The 23,322-nt window shown below is 45.7% G+C and overlaps 1 protein-coding gene across 1 annotated transcript in view; it reads left to right on the top strand.

The window, feature by feature from the left end:
• Nucleotides 1-23,322, top strand: part of LOC148517815 (RING finger protein 112-like) — a 120,538-nt gene that overhangs the window by 20,389 nt on the left and 76,827 nt on the right. Inside the window, exons 4-7 of the mRNA XM_088478184.1 lie at nt 16,744-16,848; nt 17,280-17,330; nt 18,287-18,343; nt 18,438-18,524. Of these exons, the coding sequence (XP_088334310.1) occupies nt 16,744-16,848; nt 17,280-17,330; nt 18,287-18,343; nt 18,438-18,524 (300 nt within the window). The remainder of the gene's footprint in view (nt 1-16,743; nt 16,849-17,279; nt 17,331-18,286; nt 18,344-18,437; nt 18,525-23,322) is intronic.

Raw genomic sequence — 23,322 nt, 5'->3', positions numbered from 1 at the left:
GGGTTACAGCACCCTTTAACGGTCAAGCCAGCCGGCCCTTTACTTATGACACAGGCGCACGCTTGGCACTACTTTGTTGATGCACGTGCGGCTACAGCGCACACAATTCACAAACACAGAAAGTATTTTTTTTTTGGTTTGGACTGGAGTGTACTTTGGGGGTTACAGCACCCTTTAACGGTCAAGCCAGCCGGCCCTTTACTTATGACACAGGCGCACGCTTGGCACTACTTTGTTGATGCACGTGCGGCTACTGCGCACACAATTCACAAACACAGAAAATATAATTTTTTTTGGTTTGGACTGGAGTGTACTTTGGGGGTTACAGCACCCTTTAACAGTCAAGCCAGCCGGCCCTTTACTTATGACACAGGCGCACGCTTGGCACTACTTTGTTGATGCACGTGCGGCTACTGCGCACACAATTCACAAACACAGAAAATCATTTTTTTTTTGGTTTGGACTGGAGTGTACTTTGGGGGTTACAGCACCCTTTAACGGTCAAGCCAGCCGGCCCTTTACTTATGACACAGGCACACGCTTGGCACTACTTTGTTGATGCACGTGCCGCTACTGCGCACACAATTCACAAACACAGAAAATATATATTTTTTTGGTTTGGACTGGAGTGTACTTTGGGGGTTACAGCACCCTTTAACAGTCAAGCCAGCCGGCCCTTTACTTATGACACAGGCGCACGCTTGGCACTACTTTGTTGATGCACGTACGGCTACTGCGCACACAATTCACAAACACAGAAAATATTTTTTTTTTGGTTTGGATTGGAGTGTACTTTGGGGGTTACAGCACCCTTTAACGGTCAAGCCAGCCGGCCCTTTACTTATGACACAGGCGCACGCTTGGCACTACTTTGTTGATGCACGTGCGGCTACTGCGCACACAATTCACAAACACAGAAAATATTTTTTTTTTTGGTTTGGACTGGAGTGTACTTTGGGGGTTACAGCACCTTTTAACGGTCAAGCCAGCCGGCACTTTACTTATGAAACAGGCGCACGCTTGGCACTACTTTGTTGATGCATGTGCGGCTACTGCTCACACAATTCACAAACACAGAAAATATTTTTTTTTTTGGTTTGGACTGGAGTGTACTTTGGGGGTTACAGCACCCTTTAAAGGTCAAGCCAGCCGGCCCTTTACTTATGACACAGGCGCACGCTTGGCACTACTTTGTTGATGCACGTGCAGCTACAGCGCACACAATTCACAAACACAGAAAGTATTTTTTTTTTGGTTTGGACTGGAGTGTACTTTGGGGGTTACAGCACCCTTTAACGGTCAAGCCAGCCGGCCCTTTACTTATGACACAGGCGCATGCTTGGCACTACTTTGTTGATGCACGTGCGGCTACTGCGCACACAATTCACAAACACAGAAAATATAATTTTTTTTGGTTTGGACTGGAGTGTACTTTGGGTGTTACAGCACCCTTTAACAGTCAAGCCAGCCGGCCCTTTACTTATGACACAGGCACACGCTTGGCACTACTTTGTTGATGCACGTGCGGCTACTGCGCACACAATTCACAAACACAGAAAATATATATTTTTTTGGTTTGGACTGGAGTGTACTTTGGGGGTTACAGCACCCTTTAACGGTCAAGCCAGCCGGCCCTTTACTTATGACACAGGCGCACGCTTGGCACTACTTTGTTGATGCACGTGCGGCTACTGCGCACACAATTCACAAACACAGAAAATATTTTTTTTTTGGTTTGGATTGGAGTGTACTTTGGGGGTTACAGCACCCTTTAACGGTCAAGCCAGCCGGCCCTTTACTTATGACACAGGCGCACGCTTGGCACTACTTTGTTGATGCACGTGCGGCTACTGCGCACACAATTCACAAACACAGCAAATAATTTTTATTTTGGTTTGGACTGGAGTGTACTTTGGGGGTTACAGCACCCTTTAACGGTCAAGCCAGCCAGCCCTTTACTTATGACACAGGCGCACGCTTGGCACTACTTTGTTGATGCACGTGCGGCTACTGCGCACACAATTCACAAACACAGAATTTTATTTTTTTTTTGGTTTGGACTGGAGTGTACTTTGGGGGTTACAGCACCCTTTAATGGTCAAGCCAGCCGGCCCTTTACTTTTGACACAGGCGCACGCTTGGCACTACTTTGTTGATGCACGTGCGGCTACTGCTCACACAATTCACAAACACAGAAAGTATTTTTTTTTTGGTTTGGACTGGAGTGTACTTTGGGGGTTACAGCACCCTTTAACGGTCAAGCCAGCCGGCCCTTTACTTATGACACAGGCGCACGGTTGGCACTACTTTGTTGATGCACATGCGGCTACTGCGCACACAATTCACAAACACAGAAAATAATTTTTTTTTTGGTTTGGACTGGAGTGTACTTTGGGGGTTACAGCACCATTTAACGGTCAAGCCAGCCGGCCCTTTACTTATGACACAGGCGCACGGTTGGCACTACTTTGTTGATGCACGTGCGGTTACTGCGCACACAATTCACAAACACAGAAAATATATATTTTTTTGGTTTGGACTGGAGTGTACTTTGGGGGTTACAGCACCCTTTAACGGTCAAGCCAGCTGGACCTTTACTTATGACACAGGCGCACGCTTGGCACTACTTTGTTGATGCACGTGCGGCTACTGCGCACACAATTCACAAACACAGAAAATATTTTTTTTTTGGTTTGGACTGGAGTGTACTTTGGGGATTACAGCACCCTTTAACGGTCAAGCCAGCCGGCCCTTTACTTATGACACAGGCGCACGCTTGGCACTACTTTGTTGATGCACGTGCGGCTACTGCGCACACAATTCACAAACACAGAAAATATATATTTTTTTGGTTTGGACTGGAGTGTACTTTGGGGGTTACAGCACCCTTTAACGGTCAAGCCAGCTGGACCTTTACTTATGACACAGGCGCACGCTTGGCACTACTTTGTTGATGCACGTGCGGCTACTGCGCACACAATTCACAAACACAGCAAATAATTTTTTTTTTGGTTTGGACTGGAGTGTACTTTTGGGGTTACAGCACCCTTTAACGGTCAAGCCAGCCGGCCCTTTACTTATGACACAGGCGCACGCTTGGCACTACTTTGTTGATGCACGTGCGGCTACTGCTCACACAATTCACAAACACAGAAAAAAATTATTTTTTTTTTGGTTTGGACTGGAGTGTACTTTGGGGGTTACAGCACCCTTTAACAGTCAAGCCAGCCGGCCCTTTACTTATGACACAGGCGCACGCTTGGCACTACTTTGTTGATGCACGTGCGGCTACAGCGCACACAATTCACAAACACAGAAAGTATTTTTTTTTTGGTTTGGACTGGAGTGTACTTTGGGGGTTACAGCACCCTTTAACGGTCAAGCCAGCCGGCCCTTTACTTATGACACAGGCGCACGCTTGGCACTACTTTGTTGATGCACGTGCGGCTACTGCGCACACAATTCACAAACACAGAAAATATAATTTTTTTTGGTTTGGACTGGAGTGTACTTTGGGGGTTACAGCACCCTTTAACAGTCAAGCCAGCCGGCCCTTTACTTATGACACAGGCTCACGCTTGGCACTACTTTGTTGATGCACGTGCGGCTACTGCGCACACAATTCACAAACACAGAAAATCATTTTTTTTTTGGTTTGGACTGGAGTGTACTTTGGGGGTTACAGCACCCTTTAACGGTCAAGCCAGCCGGCCCTTTACTTATGACACAGGCGCACGCTTGGCACTACTTTGTTGATGCACGTGCGCTACTGCGCACACAATTCACAAACACAGAAAATATATATTTTTTTGGTTTGGACTGGAGTGTACTTTGGGGGTTACAGCACCCTTTAACGGTCAAGCCAGCCGGCCCTTTACTTATGACACAGGCGCACGCTTGGCACTACTTTGTTGATGCACGTGCGGCTACTGCGCACACAATTCACAAACACAGAAAATATTTTTTTTTTGGTTTGGATTGGAGTGTACTTTGGGGGTTACAGCACCCTTTAACGGTCAAGCCAGCCGGCCCTTTACTTATGACACAGGCGCACGCTTGGCATTACTTTGTTGATGCACGTGCAGCTACTGCGCACACAATTCACAAACACAGCAAATAATTTTTTTTTGGTTTGGACTGGAGTGTACTTTGGGGGTTACAGCACCCTTTAACGGTCAAGCCAGCCAGCCCTTTACTTATGACACAGGCGCACGCTTGGCGCTACTTTGTTGATGCACGTGCGGCTACTGCTCACAGAATTCACAAACACAGAAATTTTTTTTTTTTTTTTTGGTTTGGACTGGAGTGTACTTTGGGGGTTACAGCACCCTTTAATGGTCAAGCCAGCCGGCCCTTTACTTATGACACAGGCGCACGCTTGGCACTACTTTGTTGATGCACGTGCGGCTACTGCGCACACTATTCACAAACACAGAAAATATATATTTTTTTGGTTTGGACTGGAGTGTACTTTGGGGGTTACAGCACCCTTTAACGATCAAGCCAGCCGGCCCTTTACTTATGACACAGGCGCACGCTTGGCACTACTTTGTTGATGCACGTGCGGCTACTGCGCACACAATTCACAAACACCGAAAATATTTTTTTTTTTGGTTTGGATTGGAGTGTACTTTGGGGGTTACAGCACCCTTTAACGGTCAAGCCAGCCGGCCCTTTACTTATGACACAGGCGCACGCTTGGCACTACTTTGTTGATGCACGTGCGGCTACTGCGCACACAATTCACAAACACAGCAAATAATTTTTTTTTTGGTTTGGACTGGAGTGTACTTTGGGGGTTACAGCACCCTTTAACGGTCAAGCCAGCCGGCCCTTTACTTATGACACAGGCGCACGCTTGGCACTACTTTGTTGATGCACGTGCGGCTACTGCTCACACAATTCACAAACACAGAAATTTTTTTTATTTTTTTTGTTTTGGACTGGAGTGTACTTTGGGGGTTACAGCACCCTTTAATGGTCAAGCCAGCCGGCCCTTTACTTATGACACAGGCGCACGCTTGGCACTACTTTTTTGATGCACGTGCGGCTACTGCGCACACAATTCACAAACACAGAAAGTATTTTTTTTTTGGTTTGGACTGGAGTGTACTTTGGGGGTTACAGCACCCTTTAACGGTCAAGCCAGCCGGCCCTTTACTTATGACACAGGCGCACGCTTGGCACTACTTTGTTGATGCACGTGCGGCTACTGCGCACACAATTCACAAACACAGAAAATAATTTTTTTTTTGGTTTGGACTGGAGTGTACTTTGGGGGTTACAGCACCCTTTAACGGTCAAGCCAGCCAGCCCTTTACTTATGACACAGGCGCACGCTTGGCGCTACTTTGTTGATGCACGTGCGGCTACTGCTCACACAATTCACAAACACAGAAATTTTTTTTTTTTTTTTTGGTTTGGACTGGAGTGTACTTTGGGGGTTACAGCACCCTTTAATGGTCAAGCCAGCCGGCCCTTTACTTATGACACAGGCGCACGCTTGGCACTACTTTGTTGATGCACGTGCGGCTACTGCGCACACTATTCACAAACACAGAAAATATATATTTTTTTGGTTTGGACTGGAGTGTACTTTGGGGGTTACAGCACCCTTTAACGATCAAGCCAGCCGGCCCTTTACTTATGACACAGGCGCACGCTTGGCACTACTTTGTTGATGCACGTGCGGCTACTGCGCACACAATTCACAAACACAGAAAATATTTTTTTTTTTGGTTTGGATTGGAGTGTACTTTGGGGGTTACAGCACCCTTTAACGGTCAAGCCAGCCGGCCCTTTACTTATGACACAGGCGCACGCTTGGCACTACTTTGTTGATGCACGTGCGGCTACTGCGCACACAATTCACAAACACAGCAAATAATTTTTTTTTTGGTTTGGACTGGAGTGTACTTTGGGGGTTACAGCACCCTTTAACGGTCAAGCCAGCCGGCCCTTTACTTATGACACAGGCGCACGCTTGGCACTACTTTGTTGATGCACGTGCGGCTACTGCTCACACAATTCACAAACACAGAAATTTTTTTTATTTTTTTTGTTTTGGACTGGAGTGTACTTTGGGGGTTACAGCACCCTTTAATGGTCAAGCCAGCCGGCCCTTTACTTATGACACAGGCGCACGCTTGGCACTACTTTGTTGATGCACGTGCGGCTACTGCGCACACAATTCACAAACACAGAAAGTATTTTTTTTTTGGTTTGGACTGGAGTGTACTTTGGGGGTTACAGCACCCTTTAACGGTCAAGCCAGCCGGCCCTTTACTTATGACACAGGCGCACGCTTGGCACTACTTTGTTGATGCACGTGCGGCTACTGCGCACACAATTCACAAACACAGAAAATAATTTTTTTTTTGGTTTGGACTGGAGTGTACTTTTGGGGGTTACAGCACCCTTTAACGGTCAAGCCAACCGGCCCTTTACTTATGACACAGGCGCACGGTTGGCACTACTTTGTTGATGCACGTGTTGCTACTGCGCACACAATTCACAAACACAGAAAATAATTTTTTTTTTGGTTTGGACTGGAGTGTACTTTGGGGGTTACAGCACCCTTTAACGGTCAAGCCAGCCGGCCCTTTACTTATGACACAGGCGCACGCTTGGCACTACTTTGTTGATGCACGTGCGGCTACTGCGCACACAATTCACAAACACAGAAAATAATTTTTGTTTTGGTTTGGACTGGAGTGTACTTTGGGGGTTACAGCACCCTTTAACGGTCAAGCCAGCCGGCCCTTTACTTATGACACAGGCGCACGCTTGGCACTACTTTGTTGATGCACGTGCGGCTACAGCGCACACAATTCACAAACACAGAAAGTATTTTTTTTTTGGTTTGGACTGGAGTGTACTTTGGGGGTTACAGCACCCTTTAACGGTCAAGCCAGCCGGCCCTTTACTTATGACACAGGCGCACGCTTGGCACTACTTTGTTGATGCACGTGCGGCTACTGCGCACACAATTCACAAACACAGAAAATATATATTTTTTTGGTTTGGACTGGAGTGTACTTTGGGGGTTACAGCACCCTTTAACGGTCAAGCCAGCCGCCCTTTACTTATGACACAGGCGCACGCTTGGCACTACTTTGTTGATGCACGTGCGGCTACTGCGCACACAATTCACAAACACAGAAAATATTTTTTTTTTGGTTTGGATTGGAGTGTACTTTGGGGGTTACAGCACCCTTTAACGGTCAAGCCAGCCGGCCCTTTACTTATGACACAGGCGCACGCTTGGCATTACTTTGTTGATGCACGTGCAGCTACTGCGCACACAATTCACAAACACAGCAAATAATTTTTTTTTGGTTTGGACTGGAGTGTACTTTGGGGGTTACAGCACCCTTTAACGGTCAAGCCAGCCAGCCCTTTACTTATGACACAGGCGCACGCTTGGCGCTACTTTGTTGATGCACGTGCGGCTACTGCTCACACAATTCACAAACACAGAAATTTTTTTTTTTTTTTTTGGTTTGGACTGGAGTGTACTTTGGGGGTTACAGCACCCTTTAATGGTCAAGCCAGCCGGCCCTTTACTTATGACACAGGCGCACGCTTGGCACTACTTTGTTGATGCACGTGCGGCTACTGCGCACACTATTCACAAACACAGAAAATATATATTTTTTTGGTTTGGACTGGAGTGTACTTTGGGGGTTACAGCATCCTTTAACGATCAAGCCAGCCGGCCCTTTACTTATGACACAGGCGCACGCTTGGCACTACTTTGTTGATGCACGTGCGGCTACTGCGCACACAATTCACAAACACAGAAAATATTTTTTTTTTTGGTTTGGATTGGAGTGTACTTTGGGGGTTACAGCACCCTTTAACGGTCAAGCCAGCCGGCCCTTTACTTATGACACAGGCGCACGCTTGGCACTACTTTGTTGATGCACGTGCGGCTACTGCGCACACAATTCACAAACACAGCAAATAATTTTTTTTTTGGTTTGGACTGGAGTGTACTTTGGGGGTTACAGCACCCTTTAACGGTCAAGCCAGCTGGCCCTTTACTTATGACACAGGCGCACGCTTGGCACTGCTTTGTTGATGCACGTGCGGCTACTGCTCACACAATTCACAAACACAGAAATTTTTTTTATTTTTTTTGTTTTGGACTGGAGTGTACTTTGGGGGTTACAGCACCCTTTAATGGTCAAGCCAGCCGGCCCTTTACTTATGACACAGGCGCACGCTTGGCACTACTTTGTTGATGCACGTGCGGCTACTGCGCACACAATTCACAAACACAGAAAGTATTTTTTTTTTGGTTTGGACTGGAGTGTACTTTGGGGGTTACAGCACCCTTTAACGGTCAAGCCAGCCGGCCCTTTACTTATGACACAGGCGCACGCTTGGCACTACTTTGTTGATGCACGTGCGGCTACTGCGCACACAATTCACAAACACAGAAAATAATTTTTTTTTTGGTTTGGACTGGAGTGTACTTTTGGGGGTTACAGCACCCTTTAACGGTCAAGCCAACCGGCCCTTTACTTATGACACAGGCGCACGGTTGGCACTACTTTGTTGATGCACGTGTTGCTACTGCGCACACAATTCACAAACACAGAAAATAATTTTTTTTTTGGTTTGGACTGGAGTGTACTTTGGGGGTTACAGCACCCTTTAACGGTCAAGCCAGCCGGCCCTTTACTTATGACACAGGCGCACGCTTGGCACTACTTTGTTGATGCACGTGCGGCTACTGCGCACACAATTCACAAACACAGAAAATAATTTTTGTTTTGGTTTGGACTGGAGTGTACTTTGGGGGTCACAGCACCCATTAACGGTCAAGCCAGCCTGCCCTTTACTTATGACACAGGCGCACGCTTGGCACTACTTTGTTGATGCATGTGTTGCTACTGCGCACACAATTCACAAACACAGAAAATAATTTTTTTTTTGGTTTGGACTGGAATGTACTTTGGGGCTTACAGCACCCTTTAACGGTCAAGCCAGCCGGCCCTTTACTTATGACACAGGCGCACGCTTGGCACTACTTTGTTGATGCACGTGCGGCTACTGCGCACACAATTCACAAACACACAAAAAATATTATTTTTTTAGCACTTGGGGGGTGCACCCCTGATGGACAGAGCACCCCCTGGACAACACTACAGCACCCCTTTAGGACTGGGACACTGCACAGGACTTTGGAGTGGACACACCCCCTATGGAGAACTGACTGCACAACACAGTCCAGCCAGCCCCTATGGACTTTGAAGTAGTGGACACAGCCCCTATTAACAACAGCAGCACAGCACAGCACAGCACAGCACAGCGCAACACTACTCTGCACTACACTATACTACACAGCCCAGCCAGCCCTAACTCCCACCCTCCCTCTTCACTGTCCACAGCCGAGTGAGAAAATGGCGCCGACGCAGGTACCTTATATAGGATCCAAAACCTGCGAGACTCGGAAGGCGGGATGATGACGTTTTGCCTCGATTTCAGATCCGAGTCAGGCCGGAAAAGTCGAGCCTGACTCGGATCGGCCTCGGATCGGGGGGGCTTGGGGGTTTCGGATTTCAGAAATCCGAACCCGCACACCCCTACTTTGCACTGGTTTTTTTATTCATTTTAAATGTGATGCTTTTTTTAACTAATTTATTCATCTTTTATCTTTAGAGGATTATATATTGAAAATTGCCCCCTATGGACTGATCGATTAATTTTTTCATTATCTACTTGGGACATAACATCCACACAAGATTCCTGGTTTGTGTACATCACCATAGCAACAAGTGTGGGTCCAGACATTATGTACCTCACAGGGGAGGTAACTTCATAATGCAACCAAAGGATATGGATTGTACGAAGTACCCAGAAGTTACGCAACATTGTCAGGATATACCGTCCCGGTGCAGCAAAGGATCATGGACATTATTGTTTCCCTATGTATAGAGATCAACTGCGCCGGCAGTGTACGGATTGAACGGGGGGGTTTATAAAGTTTGCCGTGGGTGGGATCAGCATTCACATTTTGACACCTTGAAAAAGACCACCAAATTGTGGTCGAAATGTGTCGGTGAAAAGACGGAGGATATCAGATGCTGATGGAGGTTGTGCATACCCGGAAGGCTGAGGAGATGGGCACATACCAGTGGAGTGCCTGGGACCTACACTGATGTATATCATCACACGCTTACTGAGGGCTGCCTGCTGACAGCCCTCCTGGCCATCTGGTAATTGCATACCTATGTCATATGAGATACCCTGCCTAGGGAATGTTTTATGTGATTTTAACTGCTGATGTTAAATAAAACTGCTTCACTATATGCACCTTTTTTTCTATTTCTGAGCATTGTAGTCTCTTCTGAGACTGGCCATCTGTAAGAATAATATCCAGTTCCTGCAAAGTGATTGGATTAAGCAAAGGGGACTTGCCCTTTGATGGATTATTAATGAGCGCAAGTTATGTGATTTCTTCCTATTTGTTTCTGCACACAGGAGTTGGTTTAAATAGGGAGTGGTCTCTAGCCATTGGCCTAGCAACAAAAGGTGAGTGAACAGGTGCAGCAATTAATCACAGTGAATGTTTCTGCACAGGCCTGAATTTAGCAAAGTAGGAGTGTCTGATCTTGTCAATCATGCTAAAGGTGCACACACTCGGTACGATAAAAATTAACAATATGAATGATAACGATATTGTTCAATACATTATCATTGTCGTTCATTTTTAATGGCCTTCCAACCCACAAACAACCATCGATGCGCGGGCACGTACGGAAATAATCATATAGTCCATCGGCCATGCATGCAGGCCAACCTGGTCGATATTGTCCAGGTTACATAGGGACCTGCAAACATTGATCGCAGGTCGCTGGCCAATCTTTGGTGTGTTGGTGGTGTGCTGGATGAACGATATCCTTCACTCTCTTGGTTTACGTGGCACTGCCCTCTCCTGACTTTCCTCCTACCTCTCCGATCATTCCTTCTCTGTGTCCTCTCATGACTCCTCTCCCCCCCCCATTTCCACTAGCAGTAGGAGTTCCCCAAGGTTCTGCTCTTGGACATCTGCTTTTCTCCCTATATACATCCTCATTAGGTGAACTCATTAACTCCTTTGACCTCCAATATCATCTCTATGATGATGATACTCAAATTTACCTTTCCACTGCTGAGCTCTCCCCAGAGCTCCTTACCTGTATCGCCAATTTCATGGATGTCCCAGCGCTTTCTTAAACTTAACATGTCTAAGACTGAGCTGATCATCTTCCCACCCTCTTCCACTACCTCACTTCCCACAATTTCATTATCTATTGATGGCACAACTATCTCCTCTAGCCCCAAAGTGCGCTGTCTTGGAGTTATCCTAGACTCCTCCCTCTCATTTAAACCACACATTCAGCACCTCTCATCGTACTGCCATTTCCACCTAAAAAATATCTCCAGGATTAGACCCTTCCTCACCCAGGATGCCGCTAAAACCCTCAACCACTCACTGGTCATCTCCAGATTGGACTACTGTAACCTTCTCCTAGCTGGCCTCCCAGTCTCTCCACTATAATGCCTTCTCAATGCTGCTGCTCGGCTCATCTTCCTCTCCAGATGTTCTACATCTGCTTCCCCTCTCCTTCAAGCCCTACACTGGCTCCCCTTCAGATGCCAATTCAAGGTTACACTTGCCTACAAAGCCTTCACCAAATGCTCTCCCTCATACATTTCTGACCTTCTCTCCCTTCACACTCCCATCCATCCACTTTGCTCAACAAATCCATGCCGCCTCTCTTGCCAACTGATTACTTCCTCCCACTCCCGAATCCAAGATTTTGCCCGTGCAGCTCCCTACCTTTGGAATGCTCTCCCTCTCCCTATCAGACTCTCCACCTCTCTACAAATCTTCAATTGGGCTCTCAAGACCCACTACTTCATCAAGGCCTTCCAGCTCTCATCCTAACCCACTTCATGCTCTTTCCTCCCTGTCTTCCCCTTCTGTGTCACGCCAGTCTGTCTGTCCCTCCCCTTTAGAATGTAAGCTCTCACGAGCAGGGACCTCTTCCCTCATGTGCTTCTCTGTACATTTTCTTTGACTCCTTATGCCCCACAAGGGCACCTAACACGTGACTGCCATCTCCTTGCTGCTTATTGTGAGTGTTTAATCGCTATTGCAGCAATGTATATAAATTGTGTCCTTGTCCTGCACTGTAATGTACTGTAAGTTACTTGTTTCTTGTTCACTTATTAGTTCTATGTACTATGTAAGGCGCTGCGGAACACTTGTGGTGCTATATAAATAAAGGATAATAATAGTAATCTAGCACACGGGGAAGGTGCAGGGAGACCAGTCAGCAATATTGTTTTGGAGTAGAGGTGTCCAACAGCCAATCAAATCAGCCAGAGGCCACCGTGCTATTACCGTAGTGCCTAACTTTGTTAATAAATGGTATAAATTTTGTTATATGGGGGTTAGTACTGAAATATTTATGGATAACAGGCCATGCCCTTTAAGTATCAATAAAGAACCATAGCGTCCAATTCCCTCTGAGAGTTTTGAACACAAATGCAACAAGACAAAGGGCTCTATTTATTAACATTATTTTTACTAAAATAAAGTGAAAAAGGGTGTTTTCACACCCTTTTCACATTATTTTAGTTTCACCTGTAGTTATTACAGGGCAATTGCAGTAGAATTAGTAAAATTCTACTCCAAACCCCTGTATCACTTATTTTTAGTAAAGAAGATCGCATTTCCCATAATTGTAATGGAAAATGTGATCTGTGTGCAAGTTACTAAAAATAAATTGTAAAAAAATACCGGGGGAAGCCCTGTGATAATAACGCCACCTGGAGGTGGCGTTATCCAGGGTCTCCCCCGGTTACCGGGCTCCCACTCTGCTCTAATGGAGAGAGCAGAGGCGGGAGCCGGTACCAGTAATCAGCTATGTGGTCTAAGCAGACCGCAAGCTGATTACTGTAAAAAAAAGAAAAAAAAATTAAACATTTTTTTTTTCCTTACCTGAATCCAGGGACCGGTGATCGGGCCTCCGGTGATGGCTCCTCTCCGGTCAGCTGGTCTCCCACAGTGCACTGGGGCCCGGTCATCAGGTGATTGGGTCCCAGTGCAGTATGGGAGATCACCTGATCGGGAAGCCCGGAGAAGATCACCGGAGGCCAGGAGGATGCAGGTAAGTGTAATGAAGGGAGGGGGGGTCGCGGGGGGGGGGGAGGGGGGGGTCGCGCGGGGGGGGGGTCGCGGGGGTCCGCGATCCCGGGGGGCGGGGCTTAGCGCCAGGGGCGGCGCTTAGCGTCGGTGGGGGGGTAGTAGCGGTGGTCGGTCGGCGCATGCGCGGGCTCTTAGTCGCTGTATTTTTTCCGAAAATACCGCGACAAGAGTGCGGATGGGATCCGCAGGGACAGAGCTTTATCGCAAGCTCTGTCCCTGCAAGGGATTTATAGTAAATCCCTGTGATATTGCCTGAATTCGCAATGCGAATTCACTCGGTAATATCACACTACAATCCGCATTCAATATGCGGATTGTAGTAAATAGAGCCCAAAGGGTGAAAGTGGAGCAAAAAGTGACTATTCAAGTTGCAGGTTAGTAAAGTGAGATTGGCTCAGGCACCAGTCGGAGATGTATAAAAAAGCTGAAGCACACATATATGTAAAGATATCTGGAAGACCCAAACTGCCTTTATCCTTTGGAATTAATAACCAGTTCCTGGCTATCTTTGGTTTCTTGCGGTTCCACAGAAACCGCTGAAACGCTGTTGTACATTTCATATCATTTGAGTCTCTCTGCCATTATTTTTGTTAAAAGCTTAAAATCTACATTTAGTAAAGATATGGGTCAGTATGTGGCAGGGAGAGTGGAATCTCTACCAGGTTTTGGCAATACTTTGAAGATTGCATCATTGAATTTGAAACAGACTTGCAGGAAGTTTCCAGAGAGAAGTGAATTATAGAGATTTGTTAAGGGTGTAACTAAGGAGGTCTGAAGAGCTTTGTAAAATTCTCTGGTATAGCCTTCAGGGCCCAGTGAGTTAGGACCCTTAATGGCTGAAAGAACCTTTAGCTTAGTGATGGGTTGTATACATTTAGACATTTGTTCTTCCATTATTTTTTATAGAGAAAGCTTTTCCCAGTGTACAGTGCTTTTTAAACTATTTATTTTACAGTGAGGGTATGGGTGCTGACCCCCTGCTGGCACTGGTAGTTCCACAAGTGCAAAAGGGCAGGCATACTGGCACCTGTAGTTCCACTGTAAAATACAATAGTTTTGATCTATTTCCCCCATTATTGCCCCCATACCCACAGATTCTGGGGTATGGGGAAGAGCCCCAGACTTCAGCTTAAGCCTGTGGTGCTCAGGAGAGGGGGGACCCCTTCCTGGGGGGTTCCCACCTCCCCTGAGATCCCCGGCTTGGGCTGACCGGCTTGGGGTTTGAATGCTTTGGCCATGGAGACCCAGTGATAGGGTCTTCTGGCTGTGGCATTACACCCCGGTCAGTTTGGGTCCAGTGCTGGTTTTAAATATAAGGGGACCCCTACGCATTTTTCCCCTATATTTAAAACCAGCACTGGCTCTGCAGCCAGGTGATGGTTCCTAAATTACAGGGGAACCCTACACATTTTTTCGCTGTAATTCTAGGAACCGGGACTGGCTGAGTAGCCCAGGGCTGGTTATATTTTAGGAGGGGGGACCCTACTTCATTTTTTTTTTAATTAACCTTTACAATACTGACTCAATGCAGAAATATACAGAAATCACACAGATCTGTGTATGTTTCTGCTAAACTCGCAGCTCAGATGGTGGTCTATTTGAAACTTCAATTTAGCTGTGTGTTTGCTACAATTATACCCGAGACTGTAATCTTGATTCTTGGTAAATTCCAGAGTTGTATCTTTTTCAGTGAAAGTACTTTCGAGTTTAGCCGATGGTTAGTTTATTTGAGTTTGCTATCTCACCCGAGTTTTACAGTGAAAAGAGGGAAATCTCTCCCAAACTCACCCCAATTTGTCTTTAGTAAATTTGCAAGATGAAAAACATGCCTAAACTCACCTGAGATTGCAATCTCGACCAAACTAAAATTTTAGTAAATTTACCCCTAAGTGCGTGTACAATAAGATTATGAGGCGAATAAAGAATGTCTTATCATACACAGCTAAGGCGTAGACATTGCAAAGAGTATAAGATATTCCAAATAGTTCTACTATTACTAAGACATAGCGCCCATTTGGGTCTGACCTCTGCTGGACAACTCTTTTGGGTATATTTTTCTTAATAAAAATGGCACCACCATTGGATTTGGAGTTATTAGAGGCATAATCCACTATGGACGGGATGTATTAAGTCTCACCTCCCAACCCTCTTCAGGTACATACCATTGTCGATTACCGCGGTATGTACCTAGAAATGCTATTTACATCACTAAGGACAGTTCTTACGATAAGAGCTGTCCTTTGTGATGCCCCAGGACTGAGGGACTTCCGAGTTTAACACCCAGAAGTCCCTCTGGAGTCCTTCTGCACACCTGAAGATGGTGTTACTCACTGGTATGAAGCAGTAATATGCATCACATTCCAGTACTTATTACATATGGAAAATGCAGTAAGATCCCCATTGTTCCCATGGATCTCTCTATCATCTGGGCTTGGACTGTCACCAGGAAATACTGTAACTTTCCACAACCTTTCATGCTTTAGTTGGACTTCCATGTTATTCTCTGCACATTTTATCTTGATAAACCCCATTGTAATGCATAGCTCTTTTGCGCATGCTTCCCAAAGCCATAATTATGCAGCTTCTGTGCTCCAGCTAGCTGCTCTGCTTCACACTGTGCTGGAAACACTCTGTGCTGTCTTCACTCTTTGTCTGCAAATCTCTAAGATGTCGTCTGTGTGGTGCTGGGCATTTTAGTAGCTTGGGGTCTGTGAAACTGTAATTTGCATGCCTGAGCCCATATGTGTGTACAGGTAGCGGAGGTATGGTGGAGTAGATGTACACACCAGCAGATGCCCTGAGTAAGTAAACAGCCCAGTACATAACCAGTGGGATAGTTTATTCAGTAGCAATTTGAATGTACAGCCATACTCACAGGTATATATAGAGACTAGACACATGGAGCAGAGTGGAACACTGATGCAGATCTGGCAGCCATGCAGCTTCTGAGTGAGTCTGACCTGTTTCAAACATAACATCTCTCCTGACACACTGAGATCTCTCATGCTGTGAATGGCTAATGTATGCACGTCCATGGAATGGCATGTAAATGGTCAGACACACCTGTGTTTTCATAGCCACCCCCCTCCCCTAACCTCACCCAAATGCTCACTACCTGTCACTCACTTTGCGAGTGAATCCTCTGTGTGAGCATAGTCACAAAACAATCACTATATAATGGATAATAAATAATTCGCTCAATCTGTGTAAACATTGGAATTGACTCCATTTCTGAATCAGGCTATAAGACTGAACACACATATATGCTTTTTTCCATGTCAGCCTTTATTATCCTATAGAACTTCTTTTATATGATGAATTTCTTTTTTTTAATTTACAAGTTTTTTTATCAAACTAATCCGAGCGCCATCGCGCTGAAAACCATAAACTTCATTGATGTTGGTATCTGTATTATAAATGAGAATTACACACAAAATGAATCATATCTACAGTATTTACTACATGATGCTGCATAAATAGAACATCTGTTGAGTATATGACTCAGTCCGTGTCCTTCTGTCGTCCTCCCTCTGCAGATGGCCGTGTTTGTCCTGGACACAGAGGGGTCGCTGGATATAGAGAATGACCGGGAAACTAGCATCAAGCTGTCCGCTCTGTCCATGCTCCTCAGCTCATACCTGGTACTAACTCAGCACTTTATGGCACTTTGTAGGGAACGTTACATCGTCTCTGAGGCTTCAATACTATTTACCACAATGGGCCATATTCATAGCTTGACTATATTTCTGTGGCCTTGCATTAGCGATAATATGCAAATGCTACTTTCAGCTTCCCCTTGTGTACTAGCAACCTCTGAGATGCCCATGGATAGTGCTTCTTTGCCAGTGGTTCCAGACACTCCACCATCTCGATCACCATTGACACTAATCTCTGCAAGGCGCAGTTTCTCCTTTTGAAATTCCTCTAAACATGCCAGCACCTCTGTATGTAACAGTGGACACTGGGGAACATATAGGGGTTTTCAGGAATTTTTCGCTCAACTGCACAAACACCGCCATTGCGTTCACCTCTGAATCAGGCCTTATATTTACCATCTATTTCTGATTCCCAGATCTTCAACGTTAATGCCAATTTGAAAACTACAGAGCTGGACTATCTTGAGGTAAGATGTCCTCTATGATCTCCACTGATACTGGAACCTGTCTTAGGTATTTATATGTAACTATACTAGGAGGGAACTTGTGCACTAAGCTGCACCTTAATCTCTATTATCACTTTAGTGGTAGAACATTTACATTTATATGAAATAGCTGAGGATCAGCATCACAAACTCAGGCAAAGAGACGCCCCAGAGACCTGGAGAGAAGCTGCTACATCCCGGGGGCTCTGGGGAGGGGAGATAATACTGAAACTATATTAATGCAGCTTTAATGACATACGTTTTGAACAGGGAGCTGAGGACCTGATTCAGACCCACTCGCTAGGATGCGTTTGCACACAACCATCAGCTGCCAAGTATGCAAATCCCGCGATCGCACGGCAATACCCACTATGTCTTGGTGTGCGATCGCGGTATGTTTTTACATGCCCACTTTCTCTTAGTAACACAAGTCATCTCCAGGAAGGGTATGCAACAATCGTTAACATCGAGTAACATTAGACCCATACGCAGCACTTGTGGTTGACCATACCCTACCGCAAGCACTGCAATCGCTGCAGTGTGCAACACAGCCAGGTGACGTGTACTATGACACTGCGTCATAATTATGCATGTCCTAGGAGCAGCGTTTGACGCTCAGGCATGCCTGTGTTCGCACCCCCACACCCCCATTACCATCGACCTCCCCATCACCACCTACAAACGGCACATTCTGTCACTCAAACTTGCAAGGTATCTGTGTACTTGTACATTTCCTGATCACAGAAACTGGTTCACGCATGCCCACTGCATCTTATACGCATGCGCAGATTGCGAAAATCGTCCAGCAGCATACGAACGCAGCTTAGCGACAGACACTTAGTACAAACTGACACATGAATATCATAATAGCATATTACTGTATATATGCCCAAATTGTGTTTTAATGACATCACCTATTTTTGTTACTGACATACCAGATGTATCTCCATGTCGCTGAGGTGGTAGGAAAGTCCTATTCCCTGCAACATCTACAGGTAACTATAACTATGACATAATCTGCATACATATTACTTCTCAGGAAGTCACCAGCTAGTGATAAAACTGTTCATCTGATGTTTAATGTTACAGCACCTGGATATCCTGATACGAGACTGGTATAATCCAAATAACTGCGGTAGAGAAGCTGCCCGGACCTATATAGAGCATCAAAAGGAGGTATTATTATTATACATTTATTTACATAGAGCTTGCATATTGTACAAAAGTGGATAAACACAGTAACAAATCCTTATGGGCTGTTAACAGACAGAGAGGAAGGAGAGCTGTACTTCCATGCTTACAATCCATGATCGGCATCAGTATATAATCACAATGGCACTTACTGTAATAATATCTGTATAAATGTTGCATTGTGATCTCAGATTGTGCCAGATGGTTTCTCACCGCCCCAGCTGTGCAGGACACCGTTATTGATGATGGATCACCCCACTGCGAGTATGGGGGAACCAGCATTGTCTGTGAGCAGCTCACTGGCACCAGGAAATGTGTTTCATATAACCTGAAGCTGTCAGAGTGTTTCTGTAATGACTAAGGTGTATATGACAAACATGCCCGCTACCAGGGAAGGAATAGAGCTGAAACATCAAAAAAAACAAATTAAATAATTTTATTGTTTGTACTGTTTGTTGCGCTTTTGTTCCCATGCCCCCTTCAACGTCATCTACTAAATACGATACTCCAGGGAATAGAGGGTCTAAGTCAGGACATCTAAAATTAAAAAAACAATACAGCCATGGTGTCACAGTGCGCCGGACACCAGGGGGTACTTACCGGGTGTGGTGACACTGGTCAGGGAGTCCTTGGCACCCGCTGCTGATGCATCCGGCTCCCTCCGGCGGCTGTGACAGGTGGCCACAGCTCTCCTAGGAGTGTGCCGACCTGTGTTAGAATTACAGGGGCAGACATGCCAAATGTGAAGTCACATTTGGCACGGAATTCTTCTCCTCCCTATAAGTGGGGATCTCTGGCAGCACACGGGTGCCAGAGTATAGGCTCTATTACCTTACTCCAGCATTCCTGTGTTACTTGGCTTCTGACCTCTGACCTTGGCGTTTGTTTGTGACCCTGATTAGGTACTGCATTTTATATCTGGTTCTGATCTTGGCTATCCTCTGTGACCAGCATACGTCTGCTCCCTGGTACAGTCTTGCTCATTTGGTTTCAACCCGGGCTGTCGACTACGCTTATATCTTCTCTGCTCTTTCCAGCATACACCAGCACCTGTATAGGGGAACCTATTCTGTGGGCCGCAACCTATGTGTCTGATTCAGCCAAGTCCATACCTTCTTGTGAGGGTCCCTGGTGAATACCGTCGGCACATTAGACTCCGTGCCTCAGAAATAGGTCACGCCAATCCCTAAGTATGGGTTGCATCCACTATCCTCTTAAGAGTTGTGACAGAATACTCTGGCCCAAAAAACATGGATGCTTCTGGTATTTTGTCAACATGTTACCTGCTTGAGAACCTCCTCGCCAGAGTCAAAAAGCAAAAACAAGACCAGGCTTAGATTATGCAGTGTTTGCAGAATCTAAGGCAGCGAGTCGGTGTCACTCAGGCACCTCTGGTATAACCAGTTCCATCTCCTATGGTGACTGTACAAGCTGCAGGTGCTTCCATGCCATTACAGATTCGAAATCCAGCAAAGTATGATGGGGACCCCAAAGGCTGTCATGGATTCCTGAACCAGTGCTCGATTCAGTTTGAAGTCCAAGCAGCAAGCTTTCTTTCTAACAGGATGAAAGTGGCTTACATGATCTCGCTATTGTCAGGTCAGGCATTGGCTTGGCCCTCTCCATTATGGGAAAGGAATGATCCTATGATCAACAACAGTGCCGAGTTCCTGAAAGCTTTTCGGTAAGTCTTTGATGAACCTGGGTGAGTATCCTCCACAGGGTTGACTATTTTGCAGCTGAAACAGGGAAACCAATCTGGGGGACAGTATGCTGTGCAGTTCCGAACCCTTGCTTCAGAGTTAGGGTGGAACAATGATGCCTTGGTTGCCGTAATTATGCAGGGACTGTCGGATCAAATTAAAGATGTCCTTGAATCCAGGGAATTGCAAACTTCCTTGGACAACTTGATCTCCTTGTGTATCTGGGTAGATATTCACCACAGAGAGAGAGCATGTGAAAAGGAACAGTCTCGCCGCTTTACCTTTAAGCTCACCCACGTTTCATGGCACCAGTTGAGCCTCCAGAAGAACCCATGCAGATTGGGAAGTCTCACCTTCCTGCAGCAGAAAGGGAAAGGATGTTCAAAAATAAACTTTGTTTGTACTGTGGTGAACCAGGTCATCTTCTCTCTGGCTGCCCAAAGTGTCCGGGAAATGAGTAGGCCTAATTGATCGAGGGGTGGTCAGATTAGGTGCATTTCAACACACCCCAAAAGACAATGTGGATTCCCAGTTCTCCATCAATGTAACTTTGGTTGTGAGAAATTCTTCTGAAGACCTCAAGGCCTTTTTAGACTTGAGAGCCGATGGCAATTTCATCACAGCCAAGACGGTTCAAGAGTTAGGGATTTCAAGTGTGGCGCAGTGAAACCCTCTTTGTGTCATTGATGTGGATGGAAATAAACTTCATATGGTTAATATTCATTCATGAACAACAGAGCTCACCATGCAGATAGATGCTCTTCATCGAGAGTTGATAACATTCTACATTCTCCTATCAGCAGAGAGTCTGGTCATTCTGTGTCTTCCTTGGCTCTGCAAGCATGCTTCTGTTCTAGACTGGGAAGAACCTCAAATCCTGAAATGGGGTTCTCCATGCCTTGAGTCCTGTTTATCATTGGCGTGCCATTCGAAGTTCAGCCATCTCTCCGGAAGACCAGCAATGGGGTTCTCTATGCCATGAGTCCTGTTTATCATCTGAGTGCCATTCGAAGTTCAGCCGTCTCTCTGGAAGACCAGCTTCCAGTTCCATATCAGTCCTTTAGAGACGTGTTCAGTAAGAAGGCCGCAGAGACACTTCCTGCTCATCGGGAGTGGGATTGTGCTATTTTTTCTTCGTTAAGAAGACGGACGGAAGTTTGAGACCATGCATCGATTACCGGGTCCTGAATGCAATTACCATTAAGGACCGGTATCCCCTACCTCTGATTTCTGAACTCTTTGACCGAATAAAAGGGGCAAAGTTTTCACCAAGCTGGATCTTCATGGGGCCTACAACCTAATCAGAATCCGTTTTGAGAACAAGTGGAAGATGGCCTTTAATACCCATGATGGCCACTACGAGTATTTAGTCAAGCCTTTTGGATTAAGCAATGCCCCAGCTTTGTTCCAAAAGTACATGAATAATATCTTCCGGGATCTGTTATACAAGTACGTAGTGGTATATCTGGACGATATACTGATATTTTTGAGGGATATAACAAGTCATCGCAAACATGTGTGTGAGGTGCTGTCACCTCTCTGGTCTAATCAGCTTTTCTGCAAGCTTGAGAAATGCTCCTTCGAGCAAAAGTAACTAACATTTTTGGGGTACATAATTTTGGATTCCTGTCTTAGAATGGATCCAGAGAAGCTTGCTGCCATTGTAAACTGGCCCCATGAAGTCGGGTTGAAGGATATACAACGCTTCCTGGGATTTTGTAAATTTTACTGCCAGTTCATCAGAAATTATTCGTCCCATCACTGCTCTTACCAAAAAGGGTCAAGACACTTGTGTATAGCCATCTGAGGCAGAGGAAGCTTTCAAACATTTGAAGCAGTGCTTCCTTTCAACACCCATTCTGAGCCAACCAAATTGCGATCTACCCTTTTTCTTGGAGGTGGACACTTCCACAGTTGGTGTGGGGTGGTGCTGTCACAGAGGGATAAAGAAAACAAGTGATATTCTTGTGGGTTTTTTCCTGAAAGTTATCTTAGTTATTTTTATTTAACAATCTGTGGTCAATCATGAATAGCACTAAAACCTGGACTGTTAGTGTGCCTTGAGGACCGAGGTTCAGAAACACTGGTCTAGATGGTCGTTATTTTTTGATCGGTTTAATCTGGTGATTACCTACTGGCCAGGTAATAAGAATATCAAGGCTGGTGCACTGTCTCAAGCATTCAGTTCTGCTGAGATGGAGGAATAAAAGTATGACAAACCCATTCTAAACCATGCTTGCTTCGTGGCTGTTACCAACAAGGTCAAGATTCCACCAGGGAAAACATTCATAGCACCTGAGTTCTGGTCCAAATTGCTTTAGTGGGCACATTCTTCACGTTTTAGTGGGCATGCAGGAGCCAATAGAACTCTGGAATTAAGCCCAAGTGGGTATTGGTGGCCAACAGTCCATCAATATGTTAAGGATTTCGTGGCAGTCTGTCAAATTTGTGCTCAGCACAAGGTTCCCCACACTCTCCATCCGGTCCTCTGTTGCCACTACCAGTGCCAGATTGTCCTTGGACTCACATTTCCATGGACTTCATTATGGATCTACCTTCATGCCAAGGGTTCAGTACTATCCTGGTGGTGGTGGATAGATTATCCAAGACTGCCTACTTTGTTCCATTAAAAGGGCTACCTTCAGCACCAAAGATGGCAGAAGTGTTTATTGGTGAAATTTTTAGGTTGCACGGGTTTCCTAAAGACATTGTTTCTGATTGAGGGGTACAATTTACATCTAGATTCTGGATAGCATTATGCAAATGCTTTGGCATCAATTTGAGCTTATCTTTAGCTTACCATCCCCAGTGTAACGGCCAGACAAAGCGAGTAGACCAAGATTTAGAGAAGTTTATTCGGATGTATGTTTCTGCCAATCAAGATGACTGGGTTTCTCTGTTGCCTTGGGCTGTGTTTTCCCACAATAATTTGTACCATGAAGTGTAGGGATATTCTCCATTTTTTACTCAGTATGGTCTGCATCCACTGTTACCTGAGTTAACAGGTCTTCAGTCAGTACAACTTCCAGCTGTGCATGGTAAAGTGAATCGGTTTTGTAATATTTGGAAAGAGGTAAAGC

The sequence above is a fragment of the Taudactylus pleione genome, unplaced genomic scaffold, assembly GCF_031769625.1.
Source record: "Taudactylus pleione unplaced genomic scaffold, aTauple2 ptg000209l, whole genome shotgun sequence".
Lineage (NCBI taxonomy): Eukaryota > Metazoa > Chordata > Amphibia > Anura > Myobatrachidae > Taudactylus > Taudactylus pleione.
Note: the sequence above shows the minus strand (reverse complement) of the source record. Positions and strands in the feature narration are given on the sequence as shown.